The 16,848-nt window shown below is 42.9% G+C and overlaps 1 protein-coding gene across 2 annotated transcripts; it reads right to left on the minus strand.

Annotated features, from left to right (window-relative positions):
• Window positions 1-494: 494 nt before the first annotated feature.
• On the minus strand, window positions 495-15,293 carry LOC108028545 (uncharacterized). Of its 2 annotated transcripts, none has more exons than XM_017100443.3 (6): window positions 15,106-15,293; window positions 3,717-3,935; window positions 2,769-3,611; window positions 2,494-2,651; window positions 1,651-2,434; window positions 495-1,492 (listed from the first exon to the last, which is right to left on the minus strand). In XM_017100443.3, the coding sequence occupies exons 2-6, from the start codon at window positions 3,796-3,798 to the stop codon at window positions 1,125-1,127; spliced, it is 2,235 nt and encodes a 744-aa protein (XP_016955932.1). In that variant the 5' UTR covers window positions 3,799-3,935; window positions 15,106-15,293; the 3' UTR covers window positions 495-1,124. The 2 variants fall into 2 exon arrangements, with proteins under 2 accessions (XP_016955932.1, XP_016955934.1); XM_017100445.3 differs by lacking the exon at window positions 15,106-15,293 and adding an exon at window positions 14,757-14,984.
• Between the last annotated feature and the right edge of the window lie 1,555 nt (window positions 15,294-16,848).

Raw genomic sequence — 16,848 nt, forward strand, 5'->3', positions numbered from 1 at the left:
CGGGGTCAAGGGGTCGGGGTCGCCTTCCTGCGGCCCTTGTCTCCGTCTTTCCACACAAGGACTCACATATTGGCTGGCCAAGTGCTGGCAAAATATTTACGCTGCGTCATTGACTGAGTAAATGCAATTCATTGGACTCATAAATTGCAAATAGCGGCGTGAAAAACGCAAATAATTAAGAAGTGAAGTGGGCCTTCAAGACAATAGCTTTTGGTAACAGCAAAGCTCACAAAGGAAAAGCTCTGGAAATATTCTTAGCCAGCTTTTCCAAACAAAGGTCGTTGTCTCAGAAAAATCGCATTTTTTCGCTCTGTAAAAGCCAAATGTAGATGGCGCTTCATCGTAGTACTAGAAAATGGGACTTAAGGTTGATCTCATCGTGAGATTATAACCCGGTTTAAGAGCCAAATTACTTCCTCATTTACCATCATTACGTTTTCCGCTTGCCATTTCCATTTCCCGCTGTAGGCCCATAACAAAAACCTCTCCAGCAGTTATTACGCTTAATTTGAAAACATTTAATTACCATTAATTATATTTGTGTATAATTACATTTTCTGTTTTATTGTTACATTTATATGCTCGTAGTGCATCATATATTATGCTTAGTAAAATCACGCAAATGTTTCATTAAAAATTGATGCCTTCATTTTTGTAACGCTGTAAAGAGAACGACGTGCTCGTCTGGGAGGTCGTTATTGCTTTTGCTGTATCTGTATCCATGGCTATTGTTGCAATTAAATTCGGGCAGTTGATGCTTTTGTCGGGACTTTTTTCTGTCAGCTTACCCCGATGCGATTTAATTAAAATTATGAACTCGCTTAGTTGGCATTAAATAACAAATAAAATAAGTTCTACATGCGATTTATAAAAAAGGTCATCTTTTTGTTTTCGATTGCTCTTCCACTCTTTTGTTGTTCTTCCTCCTGGTGTATACACTTAGCAAAAATACGCATTACAAACTATTAGCAGTGTTGCCCTCAGGCGGGCGGGGGCGGTAGGTGGAGGATAATGAGGCGTGGTGTACACATTTAAAACCTAAGAATATCATTCGCACTCGTTTTGAGGGAGGCGGAGCATTGGTGATCCATGCAAAGAGTAAATTATCCAGTAATCTCTGCGGCTTAGTATCTGAATTGCCCCTTCTTCCCCCTCTCGTTGTGGTAAACCCTCAGCGGCGAGTAGCTTCCATTTCCGTTTCCGTTAAGTGACGCTCCAGCTCCGTTTCCGTTTCCTGTGCCATTGCCATTGCCAGCACCGTTTCCGGTTCCCGTGTTGCCAAAGTTCTGGGATGCGGATCCGGAGATCAGCTCCTCGGAGTGCTGCGGCTTGGCGGTGCACCGTGGGGCAAGGATCAAATTGTAGATACCGAAGTATACCAAGGCCACAACGCAGGCCACGACGGCCAGCCATTGGTAGGTGCACGTCCAGGCCTTCAGCTCAGGGTGCCCCTCACTGCGAGCCAAGCCAATCAGAGCGCCAAAGCCCTTGCCTGAAAGGGAAAGGAAAGTTTTATAATAAATATCTCGGTGCCCTAAAAATTCATAGAATTTATGTAAGCCGTAAAATCCTTTTTCTCAAGGTTCGCCCAGTTAGTTTGTCAGATATTAAGCAAGCGTTATTGGTCCATAAAGATCAAAATAAACTCACCCAAGCCAAAGAAGGCCAACACAGCGAGAGCCTGCCCCGTGGCTGTCAGTTTCCTGGGCATGGCATGACGCATGTACAGGATGATCGTGATCCAAAGCAGACCAATCACAGCTGGCTCTATGACCTCCGTGACGACTATCAGCCAATTAGCGCTAGGATCACTCAACGCACTGAACCGAATGACATAGATGGCCAGGCCAAAGATGAAGATATTCGAGTGGCCACAGTACTCGATGAACTTGTCCACGTTGAAGAACAGAACCAGGATGAGGATCAGGCCCGCATAGCACACGGCGTTCGCATCGGTGAAGGTCCAGGGCAAGAAGCTGTGAATACTGCTCCAGAAGGTGCCGAACAGAATGGAGACCAGGGTGAGCACGACGATCTCGGGACTGTAGCGCCGAATCGCCGACATGGGAACCACCAGCATTCCGGTCTTGGTGTGCCACCACCATTCCGGAGGACTCAGTGGCATCTGGCTGGCACAGAGCAGCACCACGGCACCCAAGACGAAGCATACAATGAATACAATGAGTGCAACAAGGGCAGCATCTGGATTTGGTCCACCCTGGAAGAAGAACACATCCAAAGGCGAGAAGAGTACCACGTAGCCAATGGCACCCCAAACGTACTGGCGGCACACCTCGCCCCTTCCTTCGGAGGTCTCCCGAACCGCGATCACGATGGCCGTGTTCAGGAGGGTCAGTGCCGCCATGGGGAAAATGTCTCCAAGCAGACGAATGGTCGTGTAACCCACAAAGGTCTCCTGCGCACTGCCAGTGATCTAAGGGGTGGTGAAAAGTGTTAAATAATATTTTTCAAATGTTGAATGGAACCACTCACATTGGTACACTCGCTGTCTGAGAGCACACTCTGCTCGTGGTAGGGATTCACCACCTGACACTCGATCATGGGCTTGCAGTTGCCGTCGTTCTGCTTGTACTCCTTGAAGTCCTTCATGTACTTCGCCTGCTCAGCGGGGATGTGGCACTGGAAGCCCTCTGGAAAAATGTAGGGAAACAAAGTATAAACAAAAATTGAATAAGGGGTCTTTGCCTCATAAAATACAATTGATGATGTAAAATAAATAAAAACGTATTATAATAATATGAACCCACCCAGCGGATACTGGCACCATCCCTCGTAGTCGTCGTAGTGCTCCTCCTGGCTGATCGCCGAGCCCATGAGGGCGTCCATCACCACGCTGGTGGTGTCCTCGGTGTAGGCGTGACAGTGCTTCACCACATCCTCGCCATTCTGGTTGAGCTGGGTGAGGCAGACATGCGGCGGCTGGACGTACACCTTGGTGGGGGGCTTCTTGACCTGCCTGATGGACCGGTGGGCAGGGGCCTCCTCACCACTGATGGCCTCCACACCAGCACTGTCCGCTGGGTCGGAGCCGTCCACGTCCCTCCTAGTGCGCAGACTTTCTGTGACCGCGGTGCTGCCCTCATCCTCATATTCGAAATCCGCACTCTGCTCCGTGATGGGGGCCAGTGTGGGAACCTCTGCCAGCCAGGCCACGTAAAGGGGCTCGTACAGCTTGGGGTTCTGGCAGCTGTAGGTGCAGCGCGTCAGGTTGATTTTGCCCTCCTTCTGGTCCCACCTGCTGCAACTGGAGTTCGTGCCACAGCGCTCCTGGAACAGGAATCCTCCGGTCTCATCGCAGCCAAAGCTGACCAGTGGCTCCCGGACCTCTCCCCGCCGGCTGACATCCGGTACGGCCAACAAGAAGGCGTAAATAAAGGCGGCGATCAGCAGGAAAACGGCAGTCAGTACTCGCAGAGTGCGTCCAAAGGTATTGGGGTTCTTGGCTGCCAGACGATCAGCCCAGGGACCGGCGATCAGGGGACCCAAAATGGACACAAATGGCGCTAGGATGGTGATGGTGCGGTATTCCGAGAAGTTCAGACCCAGCAACAGCGGCTTTGTGGCATGCAGAACATGCAAGGCTGCGAGACCTGCAAGTAAAAAATGGTTTGTTTAATAAAACTCAAAACCTTTTACACAGGTTGTATTACAAGATCCAATATTATTTTTGGGAGGTTCTATCCTTTATAACTTACCGGTGATGACAAAGAACACGACAACCTTGAGCGATATCAACGTCTTGTTGACTCGCGGCTTGCGCTCCGCTATGAAACCCATTTTATAGAGTTGGTTCTGCTACAAACTATCTGTATAAAATCTCAGTAATTAGGCCACCTTCCGGGGGTTTCGTTCTTCCTCGTCGATTTCCTCTTTGTTTCGTTGGGCTCAGTTGCTCACATTAGACTCGATGGGTTCTGCAATTAAGAAAAGCAACCAAGTTAATAATAACATCCAAGCAAAACGATGTAGTTTCTAACACTTTCTGAAATGAAAAGAGCAGACAACAAAATATATAAAGACATTGAAATACTAGAGCCCCACGCAACCACAAAAGTCACAGAGACCAACAGTAAACAATACCAACTTGCTGGCTACCAACTGAAACCACACAAGCAACAAGGTATTCCAGAGGCTGTAAAAACTATTTATGCACCCCACGGAAAACTACACATGATGCCACTCTGCCCAATTTGTGGGCATATCAAAAGGCAATCAAGCCGTTTGATGGGTGGCACATCGATGATAATCGGTCGGTAAACACAACATGCTGAAAATCATTCGGAAAGCCCGTCCAGAGCCCCCTATTACAAATATAAATATATACGTGTCACGATGGGGTGTCAAAAATAAACAAGTGTCAATAGGCAATAGGCCACAGTCGACATTCACAACACACATACGCACCATTGCACAGCGGCGGCCGGGGCAACAACATAACTAAAATAGCAGGGTAATTGAACACAATGGCAGCGGCAAAACAGCAATGAAATACATATTCTCCCTGCCCTAGACATAAATTTAAATTAACTGTCAACGAAATTGTCAATGGCACATAGCTTTAATCATCAGCAAGCTATTTGCTAAAGATTATGATACGAGAAAAGGCTGCAGGGGCTGTTGATATACGACTGCAGTCATTAAAATAGAAAGGAAACGCTTTGAATAATATGTAATTTATTTTGATAAACTAAGGTGAGAGATATAAATAGCATTATTAAGCAGTGATCAAAGAATCATATTCTCAGGAACATTTAAACTGAATATTTCGTAAATGAATTGAATAATTTTTAATTTTGAAAATAGCATTTAAGAGATCCTTTCACACAAAACTCGACCTCAGATACAAGTTATTTAATATTTATACTTTATTGCTGACAGTGACTTGCTTCTATCTCTGCTATCAATGTGACCCCTCCTGTAGGCTTAATGCAACCACTAGACAGTGCGTTAAACCCACTCGACAAGTAAATTGCTTGATAATACCTAAAACGCATGTGTCGGGCCAGAAGCCCACTCTTTCGCTGTCTGAAATGCAATTTGCAAGATGATACTTAAATTGAGCGCTGTTCCTCAGCATTGACAATGGGACTCTACTCTTAAAGGAATGGAAAAGGAAAGTGCCAGACGGCTATCATAATTTCCAACCAGCCCGGCGAGAGAACTCGGATGGCAAGAAACGAGATTTAAGTAGTTTGTGGCAAAACCGGTTGTTTGGCTTGCCGTCTAGGCAAATTACATCACCCCGAGCAAAAAGCGAAACATTTGACTGACTCTGCGTGTGATCTACGCCCCCTAAGAGAAAAAAATCAACAACCCAATTGGCCGAAGGTCAGGCAGATGGGCGTCCATCTGCAAGATCTCAGAGAAGCCACCAGCTAATTGAACTAAGCACACAGACGCCAAGGTCCGATTTACAAACAATTTATAAACTGTTAAGCTTTTAATGCTTCTTAGCCGCCGGGTCAAATTAATAATGTAAAACACAGCCGAAGGTCACTCAAAACACAAACAACTTAATAAGTAAACATAATATTTTGACTGGCCAATGACTCATCTTGTAATCTATAAAAAAAATTGATGTACACAAATCTGTGTTATCAGTTGATGGCTGCAACAAATTGCTCTGGCGAATGAAAAATGAAATACAAAATATGGCCGGCTTATCTTAGCATCAGCACTGAATTTAACCGGAGGTACGGAAAAAGGTCAAACGGCTAAACAAAGGCAAACCAACTAGCATTGCATGACGTAAGCCAAATAAACACAAAAACAATACGAGAGCAGCTATAAAAAATGTCGCTAGGCTTGGGACCAAAATTCAAATTAGTAACCAGCCAACGACCAGCGAAAAAAACAAAAATAAAGCTTCAGTTTCAACTTAATGACAAAACGCCCAGCACGCACACACCCAAAAAAGACGAGAGCAGAAAAACTAAAAACCCCAAACAAAACCATCCAAATCCGGGCTCTACACACCCCGTAAAGCATGGACTACCAGTGATTGCCCCACATGGGCACTACGTATGACACAGTGCGCTTATTTATGACCTAAGGTAAACTTTGGCCGGCACTAGCCCCAGAAATTCGTAAAAACATTTTCCTATTGCGTGTTCGGGGGTTCGAGATCGGAGGAAGGTGGAGGAGGTGCCATCCAAAGAACTAGCGCCAGCGAACATGTCCACGGACTTTTGGCAATCAACCGTACTGTATATAGCATGGTATATATGTCCGATCAGGCGACAAACATCTTGAAAGTCTCTGCAGTGGATTCCTGGATTTCATAAATAAATCATGTTAGGCTTTTATAGATCCATCTCGTTATCGTTGGCTTATAGTGCCCTTGACGCCCACACATTTTCCGAAATATTCCACATTCTATTTTAAAATGTTTTTTGAAGATATACCACTACCAGAAGAAATACATATATACTTCTTAAACTTTTGAAACGGCTATGGTATTTTTTTTCTTTATTTGATATAGGACTTAAGAGATATTTATTAGAGTAAGTAATAATAATTGTTTTGTTTACTTAAGAAATAATAATGTAATTTATGAAAATTATTAAAACCTATAGCGCGAGTCCAAAAATAAGAAAACTTTACATAAAACTTGATCCATGTGATACCTTAATATGATTTTATATTTCACTAATTTTTTGATAAACAAATTTTTTTATTTACTCCCAATAACATCATGTCTGACCCATATCTTTTTAAGCCTTTCAAGTCCAGTGCCCTCCCCTATCTGGTTTCCCAATCGACTGCTCTGCCGCCTGGGCAAATTATCCGAGTTTTCTTTTCGGTTTTCGCCACACGCCCGCCTGCAACTTTTCCGCTTGGGTGGCCCCCTGCCTTTTGTTGCCCCTGCCAAATGAAAACCAACTGTGAGAACTCTGCGTGCATGTTGTTTTCCTTTATTTTTTGGTGAGGAACTTGATGGCGTCGCCAGCGGCTCAGCAATAAGGTACGAATGTGTCAGTAGGCACCCGAAAATAGAAGTTTAATTACGACGAACAGCAATCAGCATGACCCTCTGTTAATGCCGCTGCCTAGTAAATCACGTTGTAAATGTCAATTAGTGATAAGGCCAAGCCAGGGGCCGAAAATCGAAACACAATGAGGTAATATATTTGCGCATGCCTTATGCAAATCGCATTTGTTAGCATCGAATTGGTTGCCGGGCTTTTCCATCTGTTTGTCTTATTTCGCATTGTTTGCACAACGAATTTTAACACCTTAACGGGCAGCTGGAAACTCAAGACTTTGCGCTGTCCAATATTTTTCCCCGAGTGCAATGTTTAGCCACAAAGTTGCACCTATCCGCTGGATATCTCAACTGCCATTGTGGGTCAATTGGTTTTTATTTGTATTTTTTTTGGGGCTGCGTTCAGACAGCGCGCCGCCCGCTTAATTATGCGTAACACGACTGCAGAGAAATAGAAAAGCCGCAACAAAGGCCGCTGCATTTAGTTAAATTTATGAATGGATATCATATGGTTGCAGTGGCTCGGGCACACTGTGCCGGCTTTAATTAACATTTAAAATGCATAAATTGTGCGACCGTTCGAACTGTGTCACCAATTTGGCTCCGCACATGGGCGAGAGCCGACGTGGGTTGACTGCCTCGGCAAGTGCAACGTCACCGAAGGCCTAGACTCTAGTCTCTGGAGAAGGTTCAATGAAAGTGAATAAAATTCATTCGTTGCCTTTCACAGTTTTTCCCTGGACTTATGCCAGTTTTTCGGCCAGTCAACGCACTGCTAATGACTTGAATCGCCAGCGAACGCAACATTAACATTTTCCCCCATTTTCATTTCGGCTTCGCTCGAGCGTACCAAGCGGTAATTTCAATTGTAAACCAAATGGTGGATTTGCACATTTGGTGGCACTTGCCTTTTGACATTTAGCCAGCATAAATTTCCCAATACGCAAATCAGTTTCGCCAGCTTGGGCACTCACTTATCCATTTTCTATACTCGTTCTTACATTTTTCTTTGATTTTATAGTAATATAGTACGCTTAATTGGGCCTCCTCATTTGTTTACATTGCAGTCACGTAGCGAGGTTCTGGTTTATTTACGGCATAACTATTGCATCGGAACGACCTACACTCGGAGACCCACTCATTCTGCAGTTGAATGAACGTATAGCACCGCACCGTTAATCAATTGGGTAAGTTATAGAGTGACTTATTGATGAATGCGTCGGGGAGTTTTGAGGCGAGGCGACATCGCACGCCTTCGGGACAAACCTTGGCGGTGGTTTATAAGGCACATTTCCGTTAGGGCTCTGTTAATGATAGGTATTGTGCAATCATTCATTGTTTTCGTGTGAGGTCTCTTTGAATGCGAGATTTGCATTGGCATTGCCAGTCCCAGTTCCCCGCTTTATGCATTATGGAAAGGCCATAAAGACAATTTCCTGACTCACAGTCGTGTGTTGACCACTTGTCTGGAATGCTGCCAGCTCAGATGGGCCTTAACTTTTACACTATTAAAATTGTAAATACTATTAAAGATCTTCGTATTCCTAACTTCTGTAGTTTGGAATATATACCAAAGAATTATTTTGCCTTTTTAGTATACAGAGAATCAAAATTTAAGTTCAAGATTTCTCCCTTGATGTCTTAACTAAGAAAATTAACCAATATCATTTTTATTTCGTTATTATATTTTAATATAATATTGGTTTCCCAATAAAATAATATTTAAAAAAGCATCCAAAAGTATATATTTAACCCAACTGAAAATATTTTCATTTCAAAGTGCAGTACAATGTTAATGTATACAGTGTTCAATGTAATGATTTATCCAGTCTTTTTATAGGCATCCCACCCACTTGCCTTCGAGCAAATTACAATCTACTTAGCATCTTTCGACCGCCCGAGTTGCACTTAAAAACGCATTCCCATTAACGGAATAAGAACAGCATAACAAGGCTCCCCGAGGAGCTATTTGGTCGTATGGCCACGCCCCTTTCCGGGTGATACACGCAACCCACACTCCACTGAAAGCCAATCCAATCCGATCCCTTTCCCCTGGTGCACCTCATATGTATGTTGCCTCGTGCTCGCCGCCAGCTAATTAATTAAGCTGAAGAAATTGGGTCAAAACACAGGCAAGTGCATGGGGGAGAACGGCTGGGCATGGACACGGGCCTAGTGACCCGACCCGGCCCTCTGAGATCTTCATGTTTCCCCGAATCGGAAAATTCGTAAAATTTCCCAAAGGCCTGCCAGAATTTATGTGCAAATGTAAAGCCAGTGGAGCCCATGATTGAGCAATTTATAGAGCAGCCACACGCAAGTCACAGTGCCCCGGGCGGAGGGGGGAAACTAGACGAGTTCCTGAGGTTAAGTTATGCAGATGAACAAATCCAGTGGAGAAATAATTTCCAAATAGTTTATGGCGAAAATTCTCTCAATTAGTGGGAGACACAAAAATAGAAAATCTGTCTTCGCCGCCGGGCAGAAAAATAAATTCATAAATATTTCGGCCTAGCATGAATTTATTGTTGTTTGTATATGAATAGAGCATCTAGTTTCAATATGGACCACAAGCCCCAATTTAATGGCAAAAATGTCTAAACAAGAGCAGATTGCGCAAATAAAAATGTTTCATATTCGAATTAAATTCTGGTCAAATTTCGTCAATATCAAATATCTTTAAGGATTTCCCACAATTGTTTGCCTCTAATTTGGGCTTTTTATACACAGCATATAAATACACCGAAAAAGGGAGACTTGCTATTTTTGGGCCACACAACAAGGGGAATCCGGGGCATGTGTACATTTTCAGGTAAGCCAATGGAGGAATTAAATTCTTGTTTGGATTTTCGTGGTGAGTGCTGGAGGCCAGCCAGGCACTTGAATGCAAATGGGCCGGCCGGCAGCACTTGCAACTTGTTGCCTGCTCATGCACTTTTGTTTACATCACTCGCTTCTTGTCAGTCTGCCCCGTCTGCGCAGTCAGCTGTCTGCCAAACTGGTCATCGAGGTGGGTGGATAAATTGCAAAAAATATTCTCGTTTCATTCCGGTGGCTTTTCATTGCCCTCGGCGCTGTAGCAAGACCCATTAAGCTGTCCAAAACTTATTTCAGCTTCAATTTGCTGGTGTCATGACCCCGCGACAACGAAAACAGCGATCTCGCGTCTGCGTTTGTCTAGAGATATTTGGAGCAAGCCTCGATGACATCATCTGGCTGTTTTGACGCAATATTTTTCGGGCGATCTATATTTAAAAGACTTTTTCGCACTCGGATTGTGGAATCACAGGGGGGGAGAGAAAATAATGTCAAAGCTTTATATCACTTTCGAAGCGTTCTAATGAATACATTTACTTATCAAAGAGAACGTGACAGATTAGTTTGCACTAATATAAAGATATATTTGTTTACCTACAAAAGTCCTATTGTAAAAGCGATAAGTTTCATTATTGAGTTCCTTTTTGTGAGCAAATGTTCCACTTGACGAGAACTTAATGAAACCGCAAGTGATGATATCATACCAAAATATTTTGATAAGCTTATTTACAAAGTCACGAAGGACGCCCATGGCTTTCAGATTTTCTAAATCAATTTTCCGCCGTTAGACAAATTATGATATCATGCCCCATAGATTGCTGACTCAATCTATGAGATATTTGCATTTAACCTCGTATTTTCCCATGCATTCGGAACGCGCCAGTGCGGCGTGAAAATATGTGAGGCAGGCCTCCCCTCACCCACTTTCCAACAGTTTTGGAATAGTTTAGCAAGTATTTATTGCGACATGGAATCGGAATTTAATTGAATTGTAATTGCAATGCTTTCGGCTTGGCTCTCAATTAATTATTTAGTGCGCTAATTGCCGTTATCCGAAAAGAGAATTAAAGTGACGGCGCCGGCAATTGAGACATCAGTTGCGCAGGCGCAGTGTGGGGTCGCCATAAACGTATGGTAACCTGCGACTTGCCCAATTTGGAGTTGGGAATCAAAGTCCGGGGGAGCCCAGTGGCACTGACACGACCTGGAGTCGAGGATCTTTGGCCAACCAAGTCACGCATTGCAGACATTTCCTCAAAACTCGATTTCCAATTCAATGGCAGCAGCAATGCGATTCTGCAAACCGGCCCCCAAGAGAGCCAGTCAGCGGGCCACAAAAGGAGATACATAGATACATTTGTAGCTACAAGTTGGCTTTGACGTTGGCCTGTCATTCAAGCGCCAGATACTCGTAAACAGGAAAACATTTCCTCGAATGCAGCATTAAGTCGAACATGTTCTCGATTGGTTCGCAACATTTCCTTTGTCTGTTGTCGTCGTCCGAAAAATAAAAGCCACAGCAAATCCCTTTTTATTCGGCGTGGGCTGTTCTCAAGTTGCTCGACAATGGCGCCGTCTGACATTGAAATTTCCTGGCATTTAACTGCCTCACTTAGTGGTAATGTTCGCAGGACCCAAGCTCGCAGTCTTGGTCGCCAAAAACCAAAACAGAACCCACAAATGTTTGCCCTAGTTTCGTCGGGTCCGCCAAAATAGTGGTGCGTCATAAATAAAAACAAACAGAACGGCTACTGTGAGTGCTTGGGGGTCCATGACAGTTGCCGAAATAGCCTGAAAGTATCTTGCGCTGTGTGAATATATATACTTATATATTTTTAGGTATGTATCTTCGAGGCAGCCTAAAGGAGGCGACGACGTCGCTGAGTCATCCGAATGTTGCAAAAGCTTTGACACACATAAAGGAAAAGTGTTTGGGGCAAGTAGAAAGATATAACACAAAGTACATACGGAGCACGCTTAATAAAAGGAAAAAACAATAAGTAATAATATTCAAAACAATTTGTAAGGATCTTATGAATACGAATAAAATTCGATGTTCAACTAGAATCGGAAGTTGAAGGCCAGTGAACCAATTTCAAATATTTATTTGTGTCCCGTTGTGCGACATAGTCTCTGTACATAAACCAACTTCTCCAACGAAAACATTTACTGATCCCAGGAAAAACAATTCAAATTTTAATTCCCATTCGCCCCCTATTATTTGCATTACTTTTTATTTATGCTTGGGGATTTATTTTGGTCACCAGGGATTCGTTTATTTGCCCACATGCCATGTCGCTTATATAAAACACAACACATTGGAAAGATCCTCACCAGATGTGCGAATGGATGAGCTCAAAATGTCGACAATATAACCCACAACATAGACACATAAATTCCGGAAAAATCAGCACAGAATTTGAGTTTCGCTAAGATAATTTCGATACGAGGGCAAATAAACTGACAGACCGGCACAGAGATCAGTGAAAGATCGTGATGAGGTTATCGCTGATGACGCCAAAATGATGTCATATGCGGCGGACACACTCGAATGCCTTATATCTAAAGCTTGTTTTGGGTTTTGTGTTTCAAATTAAACCCATACCACCAAACGTAGGTACCGCCTATATATATATATTTTATGTGCCTTTGGCCCGCCCCCTCTGGCCCATTAATGGGCTTTTTGTGTTGGTATAGCTCCATTGTTTGCCATTAGAATGTCTTGTCTGCCGGTTTCAAGCTCCGAAGTTGTTTGTCGGGTTTTTGTCCGCCAAGATCGGCACACTACCTCGTCGACTGCTTTGCTTTCTGCAAAATTCAAGTTCAAGACACTGCCGATGCGGGTGTTTTTTTGTGTTATTTATTGTATATTCGAAAACAGCCAGAACTCGCATGGAAAGTAAGGCAAAAACACAATGGCAAGGTGGAGATATCTTGAAGTTTCTACGCTTTCTTAGGGTGGTTCTCATTGTCTAACATTTTCTAAGGGTGGTTCCCGACACTTTCCACCTTTCGGGGTGGTTTCCTGCCTCTTCTAACAGCGCTTCTTGGCCTTCTCCGGCGTAGATTTCATTTTTGGCTTGATTGACGGCAACGCCTGGCGTGTTTTAATGCCTTTTTCCTACTTTTATTGAAAAGGGGTGGTTGTTATTATTTACGTTTTAGCGTACCGGCATTTGTTCCACCCTATCGGCATTTTTTCCAAATCCCACTCGCATAACTTCGTTACTTTTTGGCTACTTTATGGTAGCTTAGGGTGATGATAAATTGCTTAATTTATTGATAGATAATGAAAAACGTGAATGTATAAGGGTTAATGGTGCAGGGAAGGGTGCAAACCAAAGGAAATGCCTTCCTACTCTCATTTTTCATTCTTAGGAAATTTGTTCAAGCTACTTAAAAATTCGGCAGAAAGGGCAAGGGCATGATTTTGAAATTGGATATGTCACCTTTGTCTATAATAGAAAATATAATATATCGATGGTTTTGTTTATAAGGGGGATATTTTAAATTCTTTGCAACTTTTCAATGTTGTTTTTGTATAACTATTATTGACGAAATAAGGCACATAATTCTAATATAATACACCCGTTAAACTAATTTAATTTAAGAATCAATTAGATAATTGCCTTTTTAAGACCATTTTGGGAGATACCTTCCCACTTTTATTTTGTCGCTGAACTCATAAACCTATTTAGCCACTATTAGGTCATTCCCGTAAAAAGAGAACTCAAAAGGGGCCCGTCTGCCACTGGCAAACTTCATAAATGGGCTGAAAAAGTGCAATTGAGCTTCGCTTAAAAGGAAACGCAACAGTTGCAACATGGTAAGTGGAAACGATGTCGACGTCATGGGTGGAAAATAAAAATGTCAATAAAAATTACAGCAAATTGCTGCCTGCCCCGCCCACAGCCCAACAGTTTGGCATGAGGGGGCGGCAAATGGTCACACGCAGGGTCCTTTGTGGGCCCTTTAATTGCAGTTGCCAAGGTTACTATCCTATCCCCGGTGTCCTGGCGTCGATTGAGCGCTCGGCTGATTAAATTACCCGAGTGCATAGTGTGGGTAACGAGCAGGGGATCGGGATTGGGATTGCATATTGGGATGGCCATGTCGCCAGGCAGTCTCAGCGTCAGCGAGTCGCCGCGAAAATTGCACTTTTCAGTGCGTTAACACAAGAACACTGTCCCTACAATTTCATTGATTTTCTCCTCTCCTAGCTGATGACTTCATGTTCAGACCCTAACACACAGGAGAGGCGAGAATCCCGCGAGGCAAGTGCAACACGTGACCGAAGGCGAACGAGGTCCTTGATGGAAACGAAGTCTCCTTCAGTATGTCACATCATTTTCGCTTTTAATTTCGCCTTTTGGCTGCCACCGATGACCGCAGAAGCGACCAAACCAGATGACATCACAGCTTGTGAGTGGGTTTGATTGCGTGTCAGTGTGTTTTGCGTTCGAAATGATTGATGAGTAAGCTTTAAGAATGGTTTTTTGGAGAATACGGGAAGGATATCTGCAGAAAATATTATTCACAACTTGGGTTATAATTAAATTCTGTTTTTTTAAGGGATAAGAAGTTGAAATGCTAAAAAAGAATATAGGGCTCTCCAAACTCACTAAAATGGTTTAGATTTATTAATATACATACTCGAGAGTTTTTTAAATATTTGATATAGCTCTTAAGTTTTTTAAAAGAATGATTATATGATTTGAATTATTTAAATAATTTCTCAATAAACCCTTTCCACTTCCAACTGTTATTTACATATAAATTCCTATTTAATTGCCAACAGTTCCTTTACGAAATGCAAATAAAATGTATAATATTTGTATTTGATTTGCCCGGTTGCCCATAAACGTTTCCGAAATCGCTCAATAATGTTTCCGTTCTTATGGCACTTGCTTAGGCTAATTATTCAGTTAATCACCGATTCGTAGCTTCTTGTTTGTTGTGGGTTCATTATTTTGCCTACTTATACGTTCTCCATTAACCAAAAGCACACACGGCCACTCGCATATCTATAAATTAACAACACAAGCACTTGTTCGTCTGTGGCCAACTGTCACCAGGGAATTCGAAATCGTATTTAATTGTATTTTTATTTCTCTCGGCTTTTTTCAAATTAAGTGAAAATATTTTAAATTCAACACTGGCTGGGACACAAGAATAACGCGCAGCGATTTCTAAAAGCGAAGAGTGACTACGAAAATAAGTTTTTCAAAAACAGAAGCCAAAGGAAACACCATTATATATAAGTAGCTGAAGGAGAAACACACCGAAAAACGCGCGTCGCGCGGCTGCTTCAAATAAAAACGACTTTGTTTTTATTGTATATAGTATCTTTTTGGCGGCAGCTGGCAGAAGTCAAAGAAGCCCCGGCGTGGGTGACTCGATACACGATTTCGATTTTTTTTTGCTTCTGGTCTGGCAATCCGCGTGCCGTCCAAACGCCTCGCCGTTCGAAAGAAAACTGAACCAGCGACCACTACCAGAGAGTACTCAGCCAGCTGTTCCGCGCCGCCAGTCCTCCTATTTGCGGGGACGCGACTGTGACTTAGGCCGGTTGAGAAATAGCATTGCATACTTTTGTGTGCCGGCGCTAGTGCTTAGCCCTTGTATATGCCACGATTTTTGTTAGCGCCTGTCTTTTGCCAAGATTTTTCCGGCTAACGAATTTTTTCGGCTGTCTGGAGTTTTCAACCCTTAGCTGCACACATTCGCACGGAAACAACCCCACGGAGGAAAAACCTCGGGGACCCGGCACGGAGTGCGGATAGACACACGTGCATTGTAGCCGAGGGTGTTTTGTCTGGCCGACATGCATATGGGACATGCTAGACCATTTCCTTAATGAACTAGAAAATATTGACCTAATATGCATAACTAAAAGGACTTTAATAAGTTGTCAACGTGGGGTGGAACGCTAAATAAATACTAATATTATGTTCATGATTGCTTTGGTGGATTTTAATTGACTTTTACTGCCTGCTAAGCAAACAGTATTTGATATTACATTTTATTTATTGGGTACACAATATCCTCTCTGCTTAAAACATAATTTATTCATAGTGCTAGTCGAATCGGAATTGCTTTTTTAGAATTAATTTCCTTTAACTCCAGAGATTTGAGATTCACATTGTATTATGTTATGTTATGTTGCGTTATTCATTATAATAAATTTATTTAGGACATTATTTTTTTGAATTAGTTTTGGACTATTATATTAAGGGGTTAAGTCGTAATATCATGATTAAATAATTGTATTTTCTTTTCGAACAACTTTAAAATTTTGATAACGGTTACATCTTACAAGAGCTCATGTCTTAATTTGCAACTTTAAATGCTCTACTTTTATTTTAAACAATTTAAATAGTAAGTACAAGTTTATTTGTAATGCTCACTGAATTGTTCGATTACAGTTGAATGTTATTAATAGACTATTTAATCTTTAATGTCCTGCACTAACCTCCCCCATATGCTAATTACCTAATGCCCAGGCCAGGTGCAACTGCCTTGAGTAACCAGACAAACTCTCCCTAACTGTCTTCCGAAACAGCTGCAATGGTTTCAGCGAGTCAGTGGGCATTCAACTATGGGAAGGAGGATTTAGCCATACAGTGCAGCCCCACAGCTGCTTTCGCCAGGCCCCAGCAAGCCAATTAAATTTAATTTAAGGCGACATTTGCCGCCGAGGAATAATGATGATGGTGCTTCACCCTCGAAACGATCCCCAAGTCGCCGCAGATACAGCGATCGGATGTGGCACATCGACGGGGCTATTTTCGATGGCAGCGATTAGCCTATTGGCCAAGTGAGAAACATTTAACTTTAACCCTTTGCAGGGCGCGTGTCTGGGAATTGGAACTGAAATTGGAATTGGAATTGCTCTGGCTCTGCTCTCGCCACTGTCTATTTTCGGTTGGTGCCCGCTCGCACACTCGCGAAAAGCTAAAGACATCGGGTCGATGGGACGATCCCCGATCTACACTCCGGCGTAGCACAGATCCGCCGCTCTTGCT

This window comes from Drosophila biarmipes, chromosome 3L (genome assembly GCF_025231255.1).
Source record: "Drosophila biarmipes strain raj3 chromosome 3L, RU_DBia_V1.1, whole genome shotgun sequence".
Classification (NCBI taxonomy): domain Eukaryota; kingdom Metazoa; phylum Arthropoda; class Insecta; order Diptera; family Drosophilidae; genus Drosophila; species Drosophila biarmipes.

Bases quoted from the DNA above. Each gene is read 5' to 3' on its own strand.
- LOC108028545 (XM_017100443.3), bottom strand. From the start codon at position 3,798: ATGGGTTTCATAGCGGAGCGCAAGCCGCGAGTCAACAAGACGTTGATA. The intron at 3,612-3,716 runs GTAAGTTATAAA...TTTTACTTGCAG, and splicing joins CGTGTTCTTTGTCATCACCG to GTCTCGCAGCCTTGCATGTT. The intron at 1,493-1,650 runs GTGAGTTTATTT...TTTCCCTTTCAG, and splicing joins GTTGGCCTTCTTTGGCTTGG to GCAAGGGCTTTGGCGCTCTG.